Source organism: Ischnura elegans, chromosome 8 (assembly GCF_921293095.1).
Source record: "Ischnura elegans chromosome 8, ioIscEleg1.1, whole genome shotgun sequence".
Taxonomy (NCBI): domain Eukaryota; kingdom Metazoa; phylum Arthropoda; class Insecta; order Odonata; family Coenagrionidae; genus Ischnura; species Ischnura elegans.
Genome location: NC_060253.1, coordinates 95,607,171 through 95,630,121, shown reverse-complemented (window position 1 = coordinate 95,630,121; position 22,951 = coordinate 95,607,171). Strand labels below are relative to the sequence as shown.

Sequence of the window (22,951 nt, the reverse complement as noted above, 5' to 3'; positions counted from 1 at the left end):
TTACTGATAACAATTTTATTTACTGTGTTAGTGAGGCAGTAGTCACATCCCCTTCCCTTCTCAATAATCATGACTATTGTTTTACAATGTACAAGAACATATGCCACATAATCAGCCATAAGTAAATGGAAGGTTCAAAGACCCACTGCATTTCCAAACATGACAATGACGCAATACTACTCACAACAGGTTTTACTACCAACAACATATGTTGCCTACAGCTAATTATGAGCATGAACTTATGCCATTTAGAATGACTCATATGACCTATAGAAAATTATAGCATTTCCATGAATCAGTAATTATTAACAATTACAAACTTTAATACCAAATGTGATAAAATCAAATGATTTATGTATAAACGCCTTTTAAAAATCAAAATTCTGAGATTTGACGTCTTCGAGATTAAAATGCCTTGAGGTCGACATTAAACTGAGCCAACACAGCCAATGTTTGCTATGTCCATACAGAAAAATGCCTTCTCTAATTAACCAGCAGCAAGGGGATATTGAAAATAAGGATGTCATTCAATACAGAAGTGAATGCACATGTTACACATACCTTGGCATGTAAATCATGGTTATCATTTAAATAAATTGCACACACACCATAGTAAAAATTGGCTCACAACCCTAATTCAAATCTTCCCTCTTTTACAATGTACCACTCAATACACTCAAGGGCATGCCCTACCTCCACCCTATAGCTCCCTTCTAATGGTAACATGATTTAATTGAGTCTTGTAATCCACTTTATGGCCAACCAAGGTGAAGATGCATAAGCTGCTTCTATCCAAAACACTCGTAGGAGAGCACTGGGAGGAATTGACAATCTCTCTTCTATTCATTCAAGACTGACAGGAAATGCTCAAAGTACTGACTGTTATGTCATAGGAGTAATTTTTATTTAAAACACCACAAATACACATATTTCAATGGGGTAGCAGTTGGATCTGTGCTTGTCGACTAAGTGAATTTCACTTGTTTTATCAAAAATATGAAATTTCTCCGTCGTATTGTATCGAGCATAAATTATAAAAAAAAGCATTATTCAAAGGGGCATCTAACCAACCAATCCGAAAAGAGTGGGCATAAGGCTCGAAACATAAAGAAACAAGCACAATAACCAATCACATCCACATTCCATAGAATTATGCAAAATAATATACAATTAAATCGAAGACAGTAGTACACATCTTTTTAACTGTTACTTCTTGGGTTTTAATTGCTACCATCATAAAACCACATTTTGTGGATTTACATTAGAACTAACAATTTTAGCAAGTAATCCAATCTAATCTTATAGATGGAAATGAAAGATGTTGAAAAGAGTAGGCTGATCATAACAAGGAATGCATTATGAGTTCACAAATATAAGTTCGTCAAACCTTGAAGGTTAAAAAAAAAATACAGATTTACAAATTTTAACACTATGTAGCTAATTACAGGTGACAAAAGTTGATGAATTGATAAAAATCTTGTACTTTTAATATATATTTAATATATGTATTTATAATTTTGCTTTTTTATATAATTACTTGTTCACTTCCGAGTGATTTGAAAATGCATTTCAAATGGTGAGACAGGCTTAACATGTTCTACTCTCTTTTAGAAGATGTACTTTCTATTACTCATTACAGCCAACAAACAGGCCTAATGATACACATTTTTGCTCTTCAATAACCTCCTGTCCACTCCAGCAATACAGACACACACCTAAAAACATATCCCGCGACATCACCATCCATTATCTCCCCCTTTCTACTGAGATGAGAAAAACAAACACACTTTGCACACATACCTGGACGAATCACAACACAGTGCTTTGAAGTGACAAAAAATGTTGGTTATTGAAACCCCCAACGACCCCATTTCCCACTCTCATACATGCACTCCTGCACACTTGACTCCTTCCACATGGCTGATGGGGAGCAAGGTCCCCACCTCACTATTAGATCTTCAAAGTTGTGTTGAGATCACGTCAGTCACCAATCACTTCCACTGATTCCCCTGATGAGGAACCACTCGACTGTACTGGGCGGTAAATGCGATGGAAAAAGAGAGGGGAGAGGCACAGGTCTACAAGTGAGCAGTGGAAACAAACTTGACTTGGAGAAGAGATTTCAAGGAATGAGTTGGCAGTCTATAACTGCAAGTTTCTAGGAATCCAAAGCTTTACAAACTGATTCGACTACTCAAAATGCCTAGTACTTGAGTGATAAGCTGCTATACCAAAAGTGCAATTGATGCAAATAAAAATGAATTTAAAAGTTAAAAAGGGGAAGTAAGTCATCTTGGATACAGGCGGTCTAATAAAAAGTACAAAACTTGACAACAGGACACAAATAAAATGTGTTAACATCTATATATTCCCTAAATGGAATGAAAAGTTAACTTGAGTGCCTCATACTCTTAAAAGAATAAGTACACTAACATTTTCCTAAAATTCACAGCAAAATTCAGGAAACAAAAGAATAAACTTGCATAAAAGATACATCATGCCTCTACCTATGAAATATCAGTCCCCTCTGTGCGTCTCTTGTAATTGAAACACCTACCCAAACTTGATTCAAAAATCTCTTTTTTCCTCTCATTCCCTTACTGTACAGCTCTCAAGGGATTGATGACTTGGTCGTCGAGGATCTGTTGATAAAAAAAGCATCTTAAAATCATGAAATTTATGACATTTACTCTACAATTGTAGCTTTTGCTAAAATCTTGAGCCACCAGATGATCGCAATTATGCAAAACTTTCGAGATAATCAATCCTATATGAAACTTAATTTTCAGGCAGTTTCTTTTTCAGTCATCAAGCAGCCAGCAGCATTTTACATTATTCTTCTCAGCTTATAACAAGATGAGTCACCTTCAATGCTAATTAAAATTATAAATCTCCAACTAAAGCTACATGTGAACACTACTACTCCTGCAATCATCCATCAAGAGCCAAATTTCTATCATTAATGTACATTTATGACCTTCGTGTTTTAAAAAATGAAGTCTTTTTACTCAAGTGACAGTCATGGCTCACACAAGAATATGAAACATTATAAACATGTTGTTTATAGCACATGGTAATTATTTCAGAAGAACTGAAGCATGTAGCACTTATAGAACATTTGCACATCACTTTGGACAATTAACTTCCGAGTGCCAAGATTAACCACACATTCAGTTCAAGATTTCAACCGAGTTACACCATGCACAATGTGATAATAGTAATGACAACCTTACTATATAAAAAATCAGGTACGCGAGGACTCGCAAGTGCTGTTTACTCAGACTTCTTCTCGCCGTCTCCATCAGCCACAACAGTTGCTACCTTGTCTGCTGCAGCTGTTGTCACTCCGTCCTTCGCGTTTTCAGTGACTGCTATTGCTGTAGGGGCCAGAGGCTTGGAAACAATGTCTGTCGCAGCAGACTTGGCAACTGGCTCATCAACCTTAGGTGCAGGTGGATGGGATGGTTCTTCTGCCTTTTTAACATCAGAAACCTTTTCATCCTCAATTCCATCTTCTTTCTCCTTGCTCACCACCTCCTCCTTCTTTGGTGAGGTTTCATTTGCAACAGGTTGAGCTTCTGGGGTCTTCTCCTCTTTCACATCCGATTTTGGTTTCTGAGAAGAGAAAACAACAATATATACATAGAGTATATCACCTCCAAAAACTGACCTAACTTCAGCAAGGATCAATTGCAAGCCAAGCTTCACCTTAGCAGATCCACAAAGATTGAAATCACCTCTTAAAATGTATGGAAAAAGTATACTAAAAACATGTAACACTGATTGATAGGCATTGTCTTTTATTCTCTTCATTTAAAACCTTATATAGTAAATAAGCAATACTTGTTGACATAAATCAAATTAATCAACAGCTGGAAAACCCCCTAAGGTGACTTAATTAAAAAAATCAACAATTCCAAATTGTACCCATTAGAGAATTCAAGGGTACTGACCCATGACAAATGTTGACATAGCACAGAAAAAATAACCACTGACTGATATACCCTCCAAGGAAGTGCATAATGCTAAAAATAAATAAATTTATGGTAAATGTATAAATGTAACAAAATTTTCAATAGGACGCTGGGTGAAATATAATGTTTACAAAAAAAGTGAAACTGTACTGAGGTTTTCACAGGTGCATGAGGCTACAATTCCAGCTGTATCCCACCTGATAGATTGACCACTTTGCAATAATTTGATTAGTTATCACGAAAAAGTCAAGCCTGTATTAGCTTTGGTGCACTAGAGTTTTCCAAGAAATTAGGGTGTTTCCCAAATTTTTAAACAAATTATCAAAAATGTTTAAAGTATATTTGGGAGACAGAATCATACTAAGAACCGTGAATGACGTCAATACAGCAAACACTTTGAAAGGCAACTTATATGTACTAACTTACACCTAGCTTCTGATGGTTTTGAATTCACTTCAGGCTTAGTTTAATTAATTTGAACACAATTTGAAAACTTTCCCCTGTTCCCTCTCACATTGACAATCCTAATTTCACTAACAACAAAATCTTACCACATATACCATCACTTAATGGTTTTAGGCGAGATTTCTCAACTTCTTGATCTTTTTGGAGAACCACCAAATGTGATGTTAACAAATTCCCTTAATAATAATTCCCAACCAATAATATATACAAGACTTATACACCCAGTACACCAAGAAATGCAACTGAGAATCACATTTGAAATGGTACTGCATCACTTTGTGATACTAGTCTTTGCCCCATGGAAATTCCAACATGCATACTTAATGAATGAATGATTTCCCAGTGAATGTCAACATTTAAATTGTTACACAAAATTTGCCACTACAAAGAACTTAAACTACCTCCAAAGAATTGTCCTCAGGTTTCTTCTCTTCTACTTTGTGATCGCTCGATTCCTTGGGTTCGGACGCCTCAGCAGACTCTGCCACCTTATCTACATCCATCTTCTCCTCTTCTTTCTTCTCCTCCTTCTTGGGCACTTCATCTTCAGCTCCCTCTTCTTCCTCAGTGCCCCCACCACTTTCCTTATTTTCGTTGATCCCGTCTTCCCCAGCCCCTTCATCATTCTTGGCAGTGTCCTTCTTCGGGCGTCCTCTCCTTGAACCTCCTAAACAGATCCAATACCATTTTATACAAATGACAGCATGCAAGGGCCAAACAAAAACACTGCACAGAATAAACATTCCCTCCAAGTTTCTAATATCTAATATGGGACAGAGAAGCACTCGGCTCTGGCAAGAAACCTTTACAAGAACTATATTTTCATTCTTTCAAATAAGTTTCTAAATAAATTACATACGCAACACTGACACTTGGAAAAAATGAAAACAGACAAAAGTGGTACATTTTGAAACCGAACCACATTAAACCCATATCAAACAATACTAAGTAAACAAACAGCTCCTTAAGACCTGACAAGATTGAAAAACACTTCATTTTTTTTCATTGAAAAACACTTCACAACTCAGGGTTAACATTATATTCAGTAAAATATGCTCTACTGAAATCACTAAACAAGCAACTCAATTTCTGATATAGATACTACCCTCCAAATTACCCACCAGTGCCCTAACGTGAGTATTAAGGTGGTATACAGAGTGGGCAGATGCAGGATGCAGTAGAAATTACCCTCCAGGTTAAGGACTGGGACCCTAACGTGAATATTGAGGTGAACACAGAGTGGGCAGATGTAAAAAGCAGTTGTATGATACTGGGAAATTTTAATACCCGATAACCACTTATCTTTTTAAAATATGGGCTAAGTAACATTATCGAGGAATGCCCCATGCCGCAATAGAGCATCACACAAAATACAACTCAGTGAAAAAAATACTATAAAATTAAAAAAAAAAAGATAATAGAAGGTACTGCCCAAGCTAGCCAATACCTCAGGAGACAACGAACTGAGCAATAGACACTTCACCACATATCATTACCAGAAACAGAATTCTAGGAATAACTTCATTAGAAATTCATTCACACAAATACTAACCTCGGCCACCTGTTCCTGGTGTTCCACTGCTAGCGGTAGACCTACGTTCTCTCTTCACCGGTGGAGGCGTAGGCGGAACTCCTCTAGTCGATGATCGTGTTCTTCTTCTACCTTCCATTTCTCCATCATCCTGAAAACGAGTAACACAAACCAATATTAGGTCGACCAAAACAGTAAAACCAATGAAAATAGACATAACATCATTAATCATTATCTAAAAGCCTTAAATAACTATTATATTGCAGTTATCAACTACGCCTAGAGAAATGCTCAGTGGTAACGAACCTTCAAAATTCCTTCGCTTTCTTGGATTCTGAGTATGGCTGCTGCTCTTTTCGACGACGCTCTACGATTCCTCTTTCCATCTTCTGGTTTTTCTTCTTCCTACGAGACACATGAAACATTAGTTCAAGATAACATATATTAAGATGCGATAATAAGAAATATATTCTCATAAATACCTGGTTAACGGTGTCTCCCTTTACTGGAGTTTTGGATTCTTGGTTATTTACCGTCTCGGCCGGTTCCTGAAAATCACAGGTTTGTAATGAATACCACAAAAATGGTACAATGTAACAATTCAGCACAGCACAGCACCACGGATGAGCAATAAAATGAAAACAAAATCGAAAAAATGCATTTCTTCAACTTGGCGCGTCTTCTGTAGTTGCACACACCCCCGCTAGGTGGTTATCGATGTACCAAACGGTCCCAGAACGCCATTGAGGGCAAAAGCCTCACTTTTCAAACAATAATCATAGATACAACTCCATAAACTGAGCATTAATTAATAACTCATCGTATTCTAATGTTACAGATGGACCGTTCACAATGAACAACAGATTCAAAAACACTTCACTTCAACGGAAACTATTGTCAACAAATGGGTGCGTATCTCTTAATTCGCACGTATCACGTTGACCAAGCATGGTAGCAATTTACACTAAATATACGGAAAAAACTTTACTCTTACCTTAGGCGTCACCTCCATGGTGACATCCTTCTTCGTTTCGACCTTATTTTCCGACATTTTGCGTAATACGTGCACAGAGAACAAGGAGAACCGCGCTCCTGACCCGACTCCCGGCGACTTGTGTTTGTAACTCTAGGGAAGATGGCGGTTAGCGTGGGTCACGTGACTTCTGACTTGAACTTGAAAATTTAGAAAATAGCGTCACCTAGGGGTAACAAGGATTACTGAAAATGGCGGTACAAATGTTGTATAATTTGATGTTACCATGTTCTACATTCGCTTAGAAATGCTCATCATCTCCGAACGGTTTTAGGAGTATCTTTAAAATACTCTTAGTACATTGATTATTTCATTAGGAAACATTAATTACCTTTTATCATTCAAAAATATAAAGTTACCACTTTTCGTTGTCCGTTGGTACGAAAGGAATGGACTGCTTGCGCGAAGGGCGGTAATGACTTAGCGTTTCCCTGCATCGTTACTTCTTATGCATCATTATTGACTGCCTCAAGAGTGAATGATGGAAGGAAAACTAATATTAAACTTTGTTCTCTGATTCGATGCCGTGGACAGGTGATGTCACACGGTTACACAGTATAGCAAATGAAGCTTTGGTAGATGTAGTACAATAATCGCATGCTCAGACGAAGGTAAGTGTGACATCGCCCCTTTCTCAGATGATTCTCCTTTGAGTGGGAAAATAAACACATAAGGCCTGTCCATATGCAGTAATTATATCTCTCCTTACCCAAATGATAATTTCATTTAGCCTATACGAATGCCATTTTCCTAAATGGAACCATGTAGCTCACAACATGTACCCGTGCAGTAGCCTACGTGGAGGCATGTAGCCGTCTACATGAAGCCGCGTAATATGTTCGGTGGAGTCAATTTCTATTAAATTAATTCAACCCAGGTTTCGCTTAGTAATATATATTGAAATGATATGGATGCATTCACTTCTGATCCGCAGACTTTTTTCTTTTGCATCCCTACATGCACACATTTTAGGTGTTGTATTTTCCCATTCTTCAGCATTCCAGTGCATTCTTGACAAGAGATTCTGTAACGTTCTTTGAAACATTCAGGGGTGCCGACTTACAAAAAATATCGGGGGGGGGGGCCCAAACCGGGGATCTTGCCCCAGGAAATTTTATAATTAGAGAGTTTTTTAAGCATTTTAGAAGAGTTATATGATCACTATTAGAACACTGATAACTCGAATCTCGATATCTGGACACTCAGGGGAAAATCGACAAGCCTGACACATTTTTTTGTCTCACCCAAAACCAATTTTTGAGGGGGCTCTGGCCCCATGGAGTCGGCGCCACTGGAAACATTCAACTACAGCATGGAAGCTAAAATGAAATATACCTACCAATAGTTCGATTCTTCAATACGATACATTAGGCATCATTATTATTTGTAATTCCACCTTCACCAATGCCGACAAAGAAAGAGTAGGCTATATATTGCCGGATCATACTCCAAAACAATTTGTGAACTTGCTTAACTTATCTTAGAAAACATTCAAAATCTTTTTCAATTTCTGAATAATGTCAATAATAGTCACTCATCAGATATTTATATGAATTTGTCATCGACTTGATATGCTAGGGATCCTCACTCCATCCTGCGCATCCGTTTCAGTCAAACCCTTCTCCCTCAAATCATTCTCGACACGGTCCCTCCATCTTCTCTTCAATGGTCTTTCCCTTGTTCTCTTTCCTTCCACTAGCAAATTTTGAACTCTGTTCTCCACATACTCCTCATCCCTTCTAAAAATGTCTGAATCATTGCATCATTCCCTCTTTCACCTTTCTTGATGTCTCAACAACACCTGCCATCTCCCTTATCGTCTTATTCTTAATCTTATCTTTTCTTGTTTTTCCCATCATCCATCTCAGCATTCTCATCTCAAACCACATTTTCTTTTTGTGGGCTTTTTTAGCCGGCCAGGTTTCACATCCATTTGCCAGTGATGGCCACACAACGGTATTATATCCTTTTCCCCTGATCCTACTCCCAATCCTGTGATCAAACAACACCCTTAATACTTTTTTCAAGTTTCTCCACCCTGCTTGGATTCACCTCTCTTTCCATCCCACCATCCTCAGATTGTAACCAAGGTACTTAAATTCCCCTACTCTGTTCAACCTCTCTTTTAATATCTCCTCATCCCTTATATTCCCTTTTCCTCCAAACCACATGCACTCAGTCTTACCCACAGGACTGCTAATCTTAAGCCCTCTACCGTCAATCGCTGCCCTCTATTTTTCCAGTTTTACCTGGGCTTCCTCTTCGGTCTTTCGCACCAACACAATGTCAACCACAAACAACATTGACGACAGGGCTTGCTCCCTCACCTCCTCTGTTAGGACATCCTGAACCGGGTTGAACAGATAAGGACTGACCTTCCCCTGACTGACAGGGAAGGTAGTACCCCTGATGGAGTCCTACCTTCCCTGGAAATTGCTTTGTCTCCCCCACACTTGATCTAACCTGGGTGTGTGCTCACTCATGCATATCCATCACTACCCTGTCATACTTACATGGCACTCCCTTCTTCTTCATACACCACCATAATATTCTCCATGGGACTGTGTCATATGCCTTTTCCAAATCTTCAATGATGAATTGTTGTTCTTTTTTCTTCTGTGCTTTTCCAACAGCTGAAGTGAAGCAAATATAGCATCCAATGTCCTCTTTCATGGCATAAAACCAAACTGTTCATTTTCTGCAGCTCCTCAGGTCATAAACATGTAGTATATCATATATTCTGAGCAATATAGTAAACACCATGAAGTAGATGTCAAGATACCACTGAAGTTATGTTGAAACCAGACTTCATATTGTGTGGCTATCTATACATAATAGTCATAGGGCAATAATTTCTTGTTCATGAAACTTATATTTAATAATTGGTGGAAGATAAATTTGGAAGTAAAAAACTATTTAATAATGTTGAAACACATTAATTTAAGTTATCATTGGATCATAATATTCAGCTTAAAATTAGCAATTGTCATTTAGCTGTCACTCTGACATTATGTTTGTATTTTACTTATATTTCCAGAAGCCAGATCAAAAGTTATGAATATTATGTTCCTTCCCTGAAACTCAACAATTCTCTCTTCTATTCACCTTGGACTGGATGAATCCTCCAGAAAAATAAATGGTGATTCCCCTGCACAATGTGTTAAGTACCTCCTGTGAACATTGGGATTCCTCATAGAAAACTTAATGAACGTACAGAACCTGTTCCCCCAAGAACTTGATGGTTCCCTTGTGGAGTATGACAGTTCCCCCTATTACAATGTAGTGCCCCTATGAAACATTGGTTATCTGATGTTCCACTCCTGATGTTGACAGACATTTTAGTGCAGGATAACCCCAAGAAGCACCCTCATAACTGCCAATTTTGAGGATTAGATTTCCTAACTTTCCTTTGACTTATATAGGTATATGCTTGTTCAACAGAGGAATAATTTAACACAAATTATTCTCTTCCTCACTTGATAGTGGTCGCATTCCATTCCGTTGAGGTGCTAGTCTGCCCTTCCATTATAATTATAGGCAATGTATGTAAAATGCAAAAATAATGCAGAGTGACAGCTATGCAGACTTGATGTGAAAATAGAAGATTTGACCAATTAATGTATTTGATATCAAATTCAACAGAAAATTAAGAATAAGCTTCATGAAACATTATGGTAGATTTCGAGAAATGAAATAATTTCACCAATTTATCTGGTATTCCACTAATCTATCCTTTAGTTGGTGGGATTCTCATCTCAGAAAAAGGGTCGGGCAGGTACATATTACTGTCTTATACCCGCTCTGCTCATTATTATTATTGTATTTTACCGATTAAAGTTTCAATGGAGTACTAAAGATGCGATCTGGGAGTCTCCCTTTCCTTCCAGCACTGCCTTTGTCAATTCACTGCAAGGCCTACTCCCTTTCAATCTATCTAAAAATCCTATTCTTTCCCTTCCCCTCCCTCATTTCCCTTACATTCTACCCTCTAACACCATTTTCAACATCCTCTCTTCGCTAAGTACTCCTCACTTCCATACCATCTGTCTACTCTGTATCTCATCTAAAAGCTGCCTCTCCTCGCCAACTATATCCAGCACTTTGTCGGCCCTTTTTCTCTCGGTTCATTTCACCTTCTCCATTCTGCTCCACACCCACATCTTGAATGCTTCCAATCTTCTCTCGTCTTCTTTCCTCAGTGTCCATGTTTTCGCACCATAAAGAGCTACACTCCAGATCAAACTCTTCACTGACCTTTTCTTTAAATTCTTACATAACGATCCTCTCAGATGCTCTTTCCTGTTCATGAATGCCTCCTTTGCCAGTGCAATTTGCTTCCTGATGTCCTTGCTACTGTGTCAATTTTCCTCTAATGTGCTGCCCAAATAGTTGCATTGCTCTACCTGCCCAAGTTTTTCCCCTCCTACTTTTATCTTGGCTCTCATATTCCTCGCTCGCGATGCTTTACAAAACTGCCCTATCTTAGTTTTCTTGTGATTAATCCTCATCCCATACTCCTCGCACTGCTTATCCAATGCATCCACTAGAGCCTGCAGTCCCCTCGCTGACTGGCTAATCAGCACCTGATCATCCGCGAACCTTGCCGATTGTCTCTGCTCATCCCAGTAGGAAAAAAAAGACTGGCTTCTGCACATTTCCCTGTGCAGAGTGGAATGCTTGCAATTAACTACTGAAGCTGAAAGGTTAAATAAGAGCATATTTCCACCAACATACAATTGATACACCCATTTAGAAAGAAAACTGTATGGGTACTGTATGGAAAACTTTTTAAACATAGCAGCAATTTTCCAAATTGGCTATTATGAAGGCAGCTATGAGGGTATATGGTATGTAGGCACCTATGTAAGTGCCCACATACATGCTCACGTGGCCACATGGGTACCTTCATTTGTAGATGCTTATATGACTGTGTAGGTACTTACACATTTGCCTAGATGAGCCCAAGTAAGAACTAAATGAAATTTTCACAAAGGTATCACTAACAAAAATGGTTTCCTCTATTTACCTATGAAAGTATTGAGGGCCATAATGAAATTCTCTACATATAGTGACGCAATAGAAAATATTTTCCTCTTAAAGCCACTGATTATGGACTAGGTAAAAATATATATGAACATGCAATTATAACTAGCCCACTGTAAAATGGCCGGCATTTTGAGTTTAATTTTGAATGATTTCAAGGGCTTGATTCATTATTTTAGATGCTGAACACACAACTTTAATTATCTACCCTTCAAATACCTTTCCATCAACATAAACTTATGCACACTCATTCGCAACAATTTGCTATATTTATTCATATCTGTTCTACGCCATGAAGTCACATTTGTTATAAGGAGTGCTCATCCTAGGTGTATGTATGATGTCCAACTGTTAACATATACATATGTATTACCTTAACGTGTATTAAAAGATAGTTTCGTGTATAGATGACCTTTGCCAAACATCTCATCGTTAGTGGTCACCATGCAGTTTGATGTCATATTCTTTGAGTAATGGAGCACTCATGAAATTGACTTTCATGAGCAATTACAGACATTTTTTAATGGGAGAATATACAGTGAATGTGACCGTTTTGCATTGAAATTTTCACTCTGCCTTCCCCTCACAACTAACTCCTGTCCACCCCTCTTGTTTAAACTCAACATCCTCCATCCTACCATGCAGCATATAAGCCTTCAGACTCATTTTCCTTCACTGTACTCAAGCCATCCACTTTTACAGGTTCTTGAGTATGAAAAGTGATTACTCAGTGGTGTTTTTTTCTGCCATATTTGAGAATTCCTCTTAAGTTAACCGAGAATGTGTGTTCATTTATTTTTATTATTTCAAGAGTAGGCTTACCTGAATAGAAAAATTTATGGTGAGGTCCAATCTTCACTGGTGGTGATGCTACATATGTATATGAAAATATCTTGATTTCATGCTAATGTCAGCCAGACTGCATCTCTCTTCAACTAAGGTTGTTTTGGGTAGATGAAGGAGGAGCTTACCCAAGACCAAGACTCAGGCTTGTAATCACACTTATTCAGTGTGGAAGGAGAAGTTCATTCCCTGGGTCTCCTCAGGGGTGATCTAAGGCTTCACCTAGGATTTGAACCTGGGTTTTATCAGTCAGGAGCTTTATCTGCTCATTCCTCACTCATAATAAATTCTTAGTTTAAGTAATTACAATGGGAAGAACAAAGTTTTTATGAGAATATATTAAGACATAAATAGGTACATATTTGAATCCAAACCACCAAGTATCTTTTTTTTTAAGCTGGTATATAATTCAGGAACCTTTATAAAAGAACGGAAGTGTTGTGCATTATTATGGAAGGCAGAATGACAATTTGAAAACGTACATGAACTAAAATGCCTATTATCTCTAACACTTATTCAATGGAAAGATATACAGGGAAAAGAACATGTCAAAAATTATTATTTTGCACCATGGTACCGATTAGTTTAAAATGCATGCAAAGGTAAATATGCATTACAACATTCCATTCAAAAATACATTTTTCCTTAAACATATCCTTTGTGTTCAAACCCCAGAGTAACATCCAAATAATAATTTAATACTTTCACTTCATTAATATTAAAATGTTTTAAATACATGTAAATATGATAATCCAGCCCAAAAAATCAAGAACAAAATTTTCAACCTCTGAAAGAGGCATATCTTTAATAATGATATCCTTATAACTTGAGTAAGAAGAATTATGATCGTATTTCGTGAACTACTATTTGCTATGTTAACATCTCACTTTTCAGCTAGAAGCAGGACTCACATGAAATAACATAGAAGTCAAATATTATTTCTAAATTTCAGCATAATTTTAATGTCATACTAAAATCCTGTCTCTCGCATTTGTTTGAGACAGTGTTAAGTCATTAGGTACCCTCTAAGTAGTCTTATATGTAATAATAATCTCAACTTGGTCAAATTAATTAAATTATGTTGCATCAGATGCCATACAAACTCAGCTGAAGAAATATACTGAGTCAAGAACTTGCTTTAAATCAAAGTTCCCTTTCTTAGGTACTTTTCTAAGGACAGAATTCAGTTTTTTCCCAGAGACATCCATGATTCTACCATCCTCTTCCAAATACCCAAACTTTTGCATTAAAAATGCAGAAAGATCTTCTAGTATTGGCTCCGAGTGGAGGGATACAAACTGTTCCCTACAAATCCTGTTCATGAGATCTACTGTTGATGGGTGAGTCCAGTAACAGTCATGCACTGACACAAATGTGAGACCTTTCCTTTCACACCATAGTGAAGTAAGCATCATATGACATGAATCTAATGAGTGTATGAAATTGGGGGGGAAAGCATTCTTCTGCTTCGTCACATTGGGTTGCTCATGGCCTACAAAAGACCGCCACTCTGAGGAAACAACTAAGGGAATTGAGGAACCCTGTCGTTTAGAGGTGATGACATGTTGATAAGGCTGAACAACTGGCAATCCTAATGGAGTTACCCACTCCACACACTGACGACAAGTCTTGGAAATGATTTTTGCGCAGTCAGTGAACCAATCCTGAATTTCTCTGGTAGAAGTGAACATCTCCCTTAGGCAGCCAAATGTTTTGGATGCTAGATAAGTTGATGCATTCCAAACATGCTCTTTGGGGAATTCATCAATATCTCTTAACTGACGAGCTATCTGAAGTCTAGCTCCAAATCGTGTGACACCATACACTGTTGTCATAACAGTCTGTTTTATGACTTTACGCTTCACAAACCCTTCTAGTATTTGAGCAATTGCAACCCCTAGCTTGGCATCAGATTGCCTTTCTCGCTCTACCATGGCTGTCACATTAGCATAGACATCTTCTGGGCAGTTGGATGGAGTCATACTGACACTGGCTGCTCCAGCAGCATCTCTTCCTAAAGCAGCATAATGTTGTAGACCATTACAGGAGCCATCTTGATGAATAGGGAAATGACATTTGTAATTCTCTGGCCCTCCTTCATTTTTCAAAGCAGATTGGATTTCCATGCATACTGCCAGGGTTTGCCATGGCTCATCAGATGCAGCCCACCAAAGTCCTCCCGTTAGAGGCTTTTCTGCGGAATCAACCACCTGAGGTATAATTTCATCAACAAACTTCAACCTGTCCTCAATTGATTTATTTTTCTTCAATCCAGTAAGATTTACAAGATGCAATTTTAACCAATTAAATCCTCTTGGGCCCAAGGGTTTTCCTTCTGCAAAACATAGCATGGATCGTGCCAAATCAGATCCTAAGTGGTTCAGGTGAGGAGGACATGGATATACACGACCACGAAAGTCCATGTTGTGGGGTAGCCAGAAAATGCTGTCACGGAGATGATTGGCAATTGACAATCGATAGTGCAAATCACACCTCTGACTGTGAGCTTCAGCCTTCTTTTTTCTTAAATACAGACAATATCGCTGCTGAATGACATGTTCTGATTGAAAAGTGAGTTTTTTATTATCATACGAACTTGAATTAGAAATTTCAAGCTTCCTAGCTGGATGTGGTACTAATGGAGAGGAAAATGACATGGTTAAATTTGAAATTGCAGGTATTGATGACCCCTCTCCATTGAAAACTCTAATGAGTAGATCCAGTATAGGCTTGTTGATTTTCCAAGGAACAGCTCCTAACTGATTAAGGGAATCAAGTGCAGGATACAGTTGTTGCACGGGACAGTCACGCAAACGATTCCATTGGATAGAAGCTTCCTTAGAAAGCCTTATGACATCAGTTTTAGACACTAAATATCCACCAGAATTATAGGTAGTCCAAGGTTTTGGAGGGCAAAGCATAGGCAGGGAAGAAGTTGGAAATTTCAGCATCACATCCGTTACACTACGAATAAGTCGCGCCAATACTGGATGAGGCTTCACTTCTTCCTTCAGGAATTTTCCCTGTTGCTGCGAGCGATAAACTATATAGAACGCAGGTAATTTTTTGCTCTTTGTAATTCTAGAGTGCAAAATGTGCAGATCAATCATAATTTCATGAATAATTATGCCATACAAAAATTTTCCTATTGCAATTTGAACAGCCACAGGCCAACATTTTTCCCGAAACTGTAAAGACAGTCCACTATCTACGTACAAATTAAGCCATGCTTTTCTGGTACATGTAATGGGCTTCTCTGAGAGTGCAGTGCTCTTAGGATCACAATACCATTCACAATATTTGCTATGTAATTTTTTTACCATATCTATGACACCGGTTCTTTTTTTCCAATTGATTATGTACCTATCCAAAACCAAACCTCCTAAGTCTCTAAAAAGCTGATTGGTAGAATAACTAAATGTTTCAGACCCATGAGCAAGCTTCTGGATTTCTTGGAGAATCAGTTCCACTAATTCACTTTCTTCCACTGATGCCAAATATGGATAAATGTAAATCTGAGAATTAGTTTTCTTTCCACCTTCAAAGCAACTTTGTAATGTTTGCAATTGCCGATGCAATACTTTAGAAATAATTTTATGCCACTCCTCGACGACTTCCATAAATCTTTCTCTGCTAAAATATCCTCTTTCATTTGCTCCTTTCCTTAGATCAACAGATTTGACCTCCAAGTAACCTTTCACCTCATTTTGAAGTTGTTTCAAAGAAAGAATCTTAAGTTGTTCAGCATCAACTAAATTGGAAACTGGGGATTTGTACTCTGTAAACGGAAATTTATTAAGATCTTGAAGGAGTTTAAGGGAATAATCAATTTCTGGGCGAGGGAATGAAATAGGGTTGAAGTTGGAATCAACTTTTTTGATGGCTGTCAGTACCATCTTCTTTTGGTGAGAGAGTAACATAGTGTTGACTAGCAAATCATTCATTTTAATGCCTTTTCGAGACATTGCACATTCCCATGCGATCAACTTTTTCAACACTTTCGTTTCGGCGCTATCAGACGTGTGTAAACCCTTCTTCAAACTTTTCCCACTGCCAGTTAGCATATGACCCACACACTCGAAACAAGCTGCGTAACATTGAGCCGTGAGGGGAATCCCATCTTCTGTCGTCACTTTCACAAGTTCTTCAACCTTATGAATATTACTTTGTGCCGCGTAACCATGAAGAAGAATTTCAACAACTCGAATATCCATGACACGGGCATAGTCACAGTCTTTCATTTTCTTACATCGATTCCGGAAGAGCATTGCAGCCTTTAAACCCTGGTTAACATATCCGCCGCTAATGCACACATCCACATATGACAACAAGCTTGAAATCTGTTTTCGTACGCCCAATTTTACCTTATGAGTTCTCATCTCCTGGGATTGGTCTTTTAGAGTCTTCTTATCATTGCTTTCCACCCCACAAAATTTTGAAGGTGCAATCAAATAAGTATCTGTAACTCGCTTCTCATTCACTGCCTCAAAAGGTGATACATAAGATTGATTTTTATTGTCTGTAAAATCCTTTGTTTTCTTCATGGTTCTGGACCGCTCACAGCCTTCCTCCGAAGTTTTTCTTACATCTCCAACAGTCTTCTGATGATTACCGTTTCGATTATAAACACTTGCACACGAGTCAGAATTCACTTCTTTCACTCTGTTACGGAGACTCGATTTGCAGGGCAATTCTTTCTTTCGCTTCGACTTTCCACCGTCCAAAGAGCTTAAATTTCGTGGTCTCCTCTTTCCCTTAGATATTCCTCGGTATATTTCATCGTTATGATTCACTGACGAAATACGTAGTCCCGATGGCATCAAGTGTCCAAGGCGCCCAAAACACAGAGGCTTCAAAAGTAACTCTGATAAGATGATTCTATGAATCACAGTCATCATTAAATACGGAATTTGGCTACATGCGTGTCACGCAATCCACGTAAATGCTAATTGAAGTAGGTGAGTAAGTGCTCAGAAGCGAACTGGAACTCACATTACGCGGGTTTTCATGCTCATTTTTTTTCGGCAGACGACAGAGGCGTCTCCAGCGGCGTTAACTTTAACTGTTATGGAATTAACTAGATTTGAAAATTTTTCTACAATTATTTTCTCTATGAAGTAAGAGTCGATGAGGCCTTGCTGTTGATAGAATTATGGAGTTGGAGTGCAGGGATGTTATAAAAATAGCGCATACGGGAAGAAACGGCAGTTATAAAAAAGAAAGAATCCACTACGCCTGCCTTCCCATAATGGAAGTGCAGTGGTGCAGTGTCGTAGAACGAGTAACAAATCCATTCTTTTAACGTACGACTCGTGAAAAAGAGGCGTATGCAGGTGTGTCGACATGGGATAACGTTTGGTAGTACCTTTCATAATTACTTTGATACTATTCTTTAATTATTCATTCCCATGAATACGTTTTTCACTCATGAAATTCGCACCTAAAGCCGTCATCGTCTTGACAAGTGTCTTGTCAGTGGCAATGCTCAAGCCTAGCATTGTGGGGCTTCTTGGGGTCCACCTTGCTCACTTACAAAAACTCAACGTACGTCATCCTTTAAGAATCGTTCTTACCGGCAGTGTGTACGGCGAGTATTATAAGTATGATCAGCATCATGTATTGAACATTATTTTTTTTATTCGTAGTAAATGAAGGCTTTGGATGTTAGAAATTTCACGGCGAAAAATTTGGAGTTCGCGTGTTCCTATCCTAATACCGTGAACCATATGCTCGTCAAATTGAGTGATTTACGAAGCATCTATTTTGGAATTACTTGTGACAGAAGTTCTATAAAATCATTTGGTTAGGATAATTGTTTTCTTACTTGCAATTGTTGAGATTCACATCACTGGCGACATGATCATGTAGTGAGCTGAGCTGCACGTCGAAAAAGGTTGCATTTCAAGAGTGTGGATGTTGAGTTTTAGTTGATGCTCTAAGGTGGTGTAGTTGGATATTTGGCTTGGTGTTGGTTTCCCTTTCTATGGGCCTGGATGCAAATCTAGGCGATAGTGGGGATATTTCAGTGGTTAGCCTGATCCTTCTGCTCCACTCTTCTCTCAAGGTTCTTACGTCATAAGCTGACAGATGTTAATCCACCAAGGGTAAGGCTAAGAGAGCCTAGCCCTCGGTGGGTTTACACTGTTCTCCTCCCCATAAATGATTTGATAAGGCAATTTAAAAATCAGTTTTGGAGATATTTCCCGGCAACTTTAGTTGGCATTTGGATTTCTAGTCTCTGGAATTATTCAGGGGTGGAACCATGGAAGAATGGTGAAACCAGCCATGACACTTTACAGCTATGAGTGAGATATATATGTATTTATAAGTGAGTTATTTATCTCATTCCCTCTCATCCACCACTTGTGGTTAGAACCTCCATTAAACCTACCCCTGAACCATCCACTACACCTATATTGCCTATATATTTACCGCTAAAAATAATGGTGGAATACCCTTGCCTCCTCTTCCATGTAATTTACACAATGCATGATGCTAAGTCTGTAGTTCAGTTTAAAAGGCAATGAGTGAGGATAGCATCCCTGACATTTGTTATTGTTCAATAGAGGGAAAATCAGAATTACTTGATGATGGGAAATGGCAATATTCAAGTAATTGATGCAGAAACAGTGTGAGGACAATGCCCATGAACCGGAAGGGACTTATTGGCAGGTTAGGATATAAAAACCACCACCATAATTTTTAGGAAGCAAAGTCATTTATAATTTATCACTTAAAATATCCAAACATCCCAAAGAGGAGCCTAGAGAGCTCACCCAAAAATTTTAAACACAATAAGTTAAGTCATGCATAATTTGTGGACCACCTGTTTGTACGATTTTTGGAAGGAGTTAATACATAATAATGCACAAAATTAGTAAGGAGCAATTTTATACGAACTTAATTTTAATTTTCCAGGGTTTCACCCTGGCAGATAGGAAGAGATATCAGTGATCTTTTTTGTAAAAAAATTAGCCTAAAACAGCTATTTTTGAGCCTTGGAAATCCAAAATCTCTGAACCCCCCTTTGGCTTGGAGGAATAGGGTAGTTTCCTATTATTTTTTTATTGCCTAAATCGAAAGATTATTACTCCTGGAGTACGCACTTCACACTCTTAGATTTTCGAATGACAATATCTATGTTTTGCAATTAAACGAAAAGCGAAAATTTTCAAGCACGCGAAAATGCGATAGCTGAGTAGGAATGATGGGAAAAGTCCGTGTGACATATTTCTGGCTCCCGCTGCTGCCCTGTGAGGTGACCTTGAGGCAAGGCTTGAGCGTTGATACGACGCAGGCTGCTAGCAGGTAGCAGAGTACCCTGCTAGCAGGTAGCGCTTGGCTTAATAATGGATTATCACTACCTTATCAAACGAAGTAAACTTTCCGACCTTAGACAATTTTAATAAGTGATTATTTAGAGATGTTTCCCTGAGCTCTGTGACTCATGCATGCATTGCTTATCTCAGACGATGTAAAACTCCTATCCTCTCGTGTAGAAACTAGGTCCCTGTGACGTCACATGGAGTGGCATCGCATGGGCACCAATTGGCTTTTTTCAAATGAGGTTAAAATTGACCATTGCCATTCGTCTAAACTGGGATTTCTAAAACCAAATAATTTCTATATAATGAAAACCCTTAATATGGTGGGTAACGAATAGCAATCAATGCATTTAGTTTTTTTGATGAAGGAAACTGCCCTATTCCCCAGACAGGCTCAGTTTCCGGCCCCCCACCACCCCTCTTGTCCAAATCGAGATCCACCACTGAAGATGATGATGTTACACTAAAATCTTGGCTGAATTAAAATTCGTTCGGTGGGAAAATGCACTTTATTAATTCCATGCTGGCAAAGTCCTCTCCATCTAACTAAAATCTTAAGATTTAATTATAGAAAATTAGTACATACATAATAGAAGAAAAGGAAAACAAAGGCTGCTGAGGCATGTGAATGGATGAGTCCAATTTGGGAATTGACAGATAATCGATATTGTATTACAGCATTAATACTTCTCAAATGAATCCTGAAAAAAAATATTTTTGAATATCTGGCCATTATTAATAGGCAATTGACCATTCAGAAGTCAGCCAATAAGTTAAAGCCTATGATGCTGGATGCATGAGGTGGGGAGGGGTAGTCGCAATGCGCATTTTCCTTTTTCTCTCCATTGCTATGATGCTTTGTATTTTGATTCTGAATGGAAAATAATGATTGGCTAAGCTTGCTTGTTACTATTCACTGCCAAGATAGCTGCTCTAATATAATGGAAAAAGCAGGGCATGAGAAGTGACATAGGGTCCTGGATCAAAAAAATGAGTCACTTCTGTTTAGAAGTTTTTGTGGAGGTGGTTAGATTTCTCAGATCTCAACCAAGCCGCAGAGCCTGTGATTGTGGAAGGTTATTATGGTGAATTATTAGGGTCCGCTCGTTGGCAATCATCTGATTATTCTTACCAGAATGTACTCCTATATTGCTAGTTGCAGCACGGAAACTTCCTCTCTACTTATTCCTTGAATCTTGTGATTCAGTGGCCAAGAAAAGACACGCCTGAAAATTTTTGCTCCAAACTTACGATAAAATCTGATTCTCAAATTATTTGGCGGTTATCTTATTACAGGGATGGTTTTCATCTACCCATCTTGAGAGCATCATCAATGTATCTTAATTAATGCAAGTCCTTTAACGAAGTTATGGTCTTATGCATAACTTACTGTAACTGTTATGCAAAATAACCGTTTTACTTCGTTGGCGGAAAATTAAAATTTTTTACCATGGGAAACTGGTAGTGAGTCATTTGCGATGGTTCCTGCATAAACAAAACTTGTTTTTCCTAACAGTTGCCCTAGCCTTTTCACCAAGTCCTTTCCAGTAGAAAAATTTCCAGCCATTATTGCCTTTACCCACAGAATAGGTGAATTTCCATCCCTTCAGCTAACCCATAAGAGAATTTCCTTGTGAATATGTCATTTGGGAGTTATTTGCAATGAATGAGCCCTTCAAAGATATGGAGTGGGGGTGCGGCACTGTAAAATAGAGACCACTAGCAGGGCTTACAAGAGTGTTGCCCCCAGTCCAGACCAAAGGGGTTTGTTTTTTGTTCAGGACTGTACCAAGAAAAGTAAAGCTGGCAGTTATTGTTCAAATCCTGGAATCATGTTGATGTTATTGTAAAAATTTAAATCATATGCCTTAGTGAGAACCATAAAAATCTCCATTGGAATTTCTAAGTTACTTTGTAAGTGATCAAAAGAGAAGAAAATGTAACATCAGTGCTGTCATAGGTTGGACCCACTTCACAGGATATTAGCATTTTACCAATTGGAGTTATTATATTAACTTTTCTACTGATAAGGACTTTCAATCTTTTACATGAAGCAATAAAGAAACAGTAAAAATAGAAAAAATGTGGGCTGGCAAAATAATCCCAGAAGTTGAATAAGATTATGCTTAGCATTTGTTGCCATTTTCGAGTGCATTGAAACAGTGTTCATACGTTATTGTAATTACTTGCAGTGTTGTAAATAATGGAGTAGAAGTAATCAGATTACTAGTAACAATTACTTTCGCAGTAATTTATACTTGTAACAATTACTTTTTACAAAATGAAATTTTTATTAGTAATTTACTCCTTAATGTGAAAGAAGTTGTTAATGTGAAAGGAATCTTTTTTTGTAAATTTAACTTGCTTATAATCGACGATTACTAATGATTTCACTGATTTACCATCCAAGGCCATTCAGCCACTCTCGTGTTGTAGCCTACTTATGATTGGAACAAAATATGACACCCTTGTATTGTTACACCAGTTATATTTGTCTGTGTCGAAAATGAAATTGCTAAAAGCAATTTCAATGACCCAATTATGTATTCCACATTTTTACTGCAATTTTAGACAGTTGTGGCCTCTATAGAGTGGGCATATATGACATATACAGGCGGTCCTCGACTTTCTCAAAATAATTGTGAAATCTATGACAAAAGAGGTTGGAAAGAAAACATATTCTTTCAGTATGTCCACAACAAACAAAGTAGCTAAAAATAATTTGAACACATCACCA

General features: G+C 38.0%; 2 protein-coding genes across 3 annotated transcripts; both read right to left on the bottom strand.

Annotated features, from left to right (window-relative positions):
- On the bottom strand, window positions 1-7,137 carry LOC124164243 (cilia- and flagella-associated protein 251-like). 2 transcript variants are annotated; one of them, XM_046541483.1, is made up of 7 exons: window positions 6,965-7,137; window positions 6,453-6,518; window positions 6,277-6,375; window positions 5,992-6,121; window positions 4,841-5,106; window positions 3,229-3,615; window positions 1-2,642 (listed from the first exon to the last, which is right to left on the bottom strand). In XM_046541483.1, the coding sequence occupies exons 1-6, from the start codon at window positions 7,019-7,021 to the stop codon at window positions 3,274-3,276; spliced, it is 960 nt and encodes a 319-aa protein (XP_046397439.1). In that variant the 5' UTR covers window positions 7,022-7,137; the 3' UTR covers window positions 1-2,642; window positions 3,229-3,273. The 2 variants fall into 2 exon arrangements, with proteins under 2 accessions (XP_046397439.1, XP_046397438.1); XM_046541482.1 differs by having other exon boundaries at window positions 3,234-3,615.
- A 6,072-nt stretch (window positions 7,138-13,209) lies between these two features.
- LOC124164098 (DNA-directed RNA polymerase, mitochondrial-like) lies at window positions 13,210-17,936 on the bottom strand. Its single transcript, XM_046541270.1, has one exon. The coding sequence runs from the start codon at window positions 17,785-17,787 to the stop codon at window positions 13,993-13,995; it is 3,795 nt and encodes a 1,264-aa protein (XP_046397226.1). The 5' UTR covers window positions 17,788-17,936; the 3' UTR covers window positions 13,210-13,992.
- Between the last annotated feature and the right edge of the window lie 5,015 nt (window positions 17,937-22,951).

What these genes read in the sequence shown, in the direction of transcription:
- LOC124164243 (XM_046541483.1), bottom strand. Translation starts at nt 7,021, where the DNA reads ATGTCGGAAAATAAGGTCGAAACGAAGAAGGATGTCACCATGGAGGTG. An exon ending in AGGGAGACACCGTTAACCAG is followed by an intron (nt 6,376 to 6,452) that starts GTATTTATGAGA and finishes TGTGTCTCGTAG; the next exon opens with GAAGAAGAAAAACCAGAAGA. An exon ending in ACCAGGAACAGGTGGCCGAG is followed by an intron (nt 5,107 to 5,991) that starts GTTAGTATTTGT and finishes GGATCTGTTTAG; the next exon opens with GAGGTTCAAGGAGAGGACGC.
- LOC124164098 (XM_046541270.1), bottom strand. Translation starts at nt 17,787, where the DNA reads ATGATGACTGTGATTCATAGAATCATCTTATCAGAGTTACTTTTGAAG.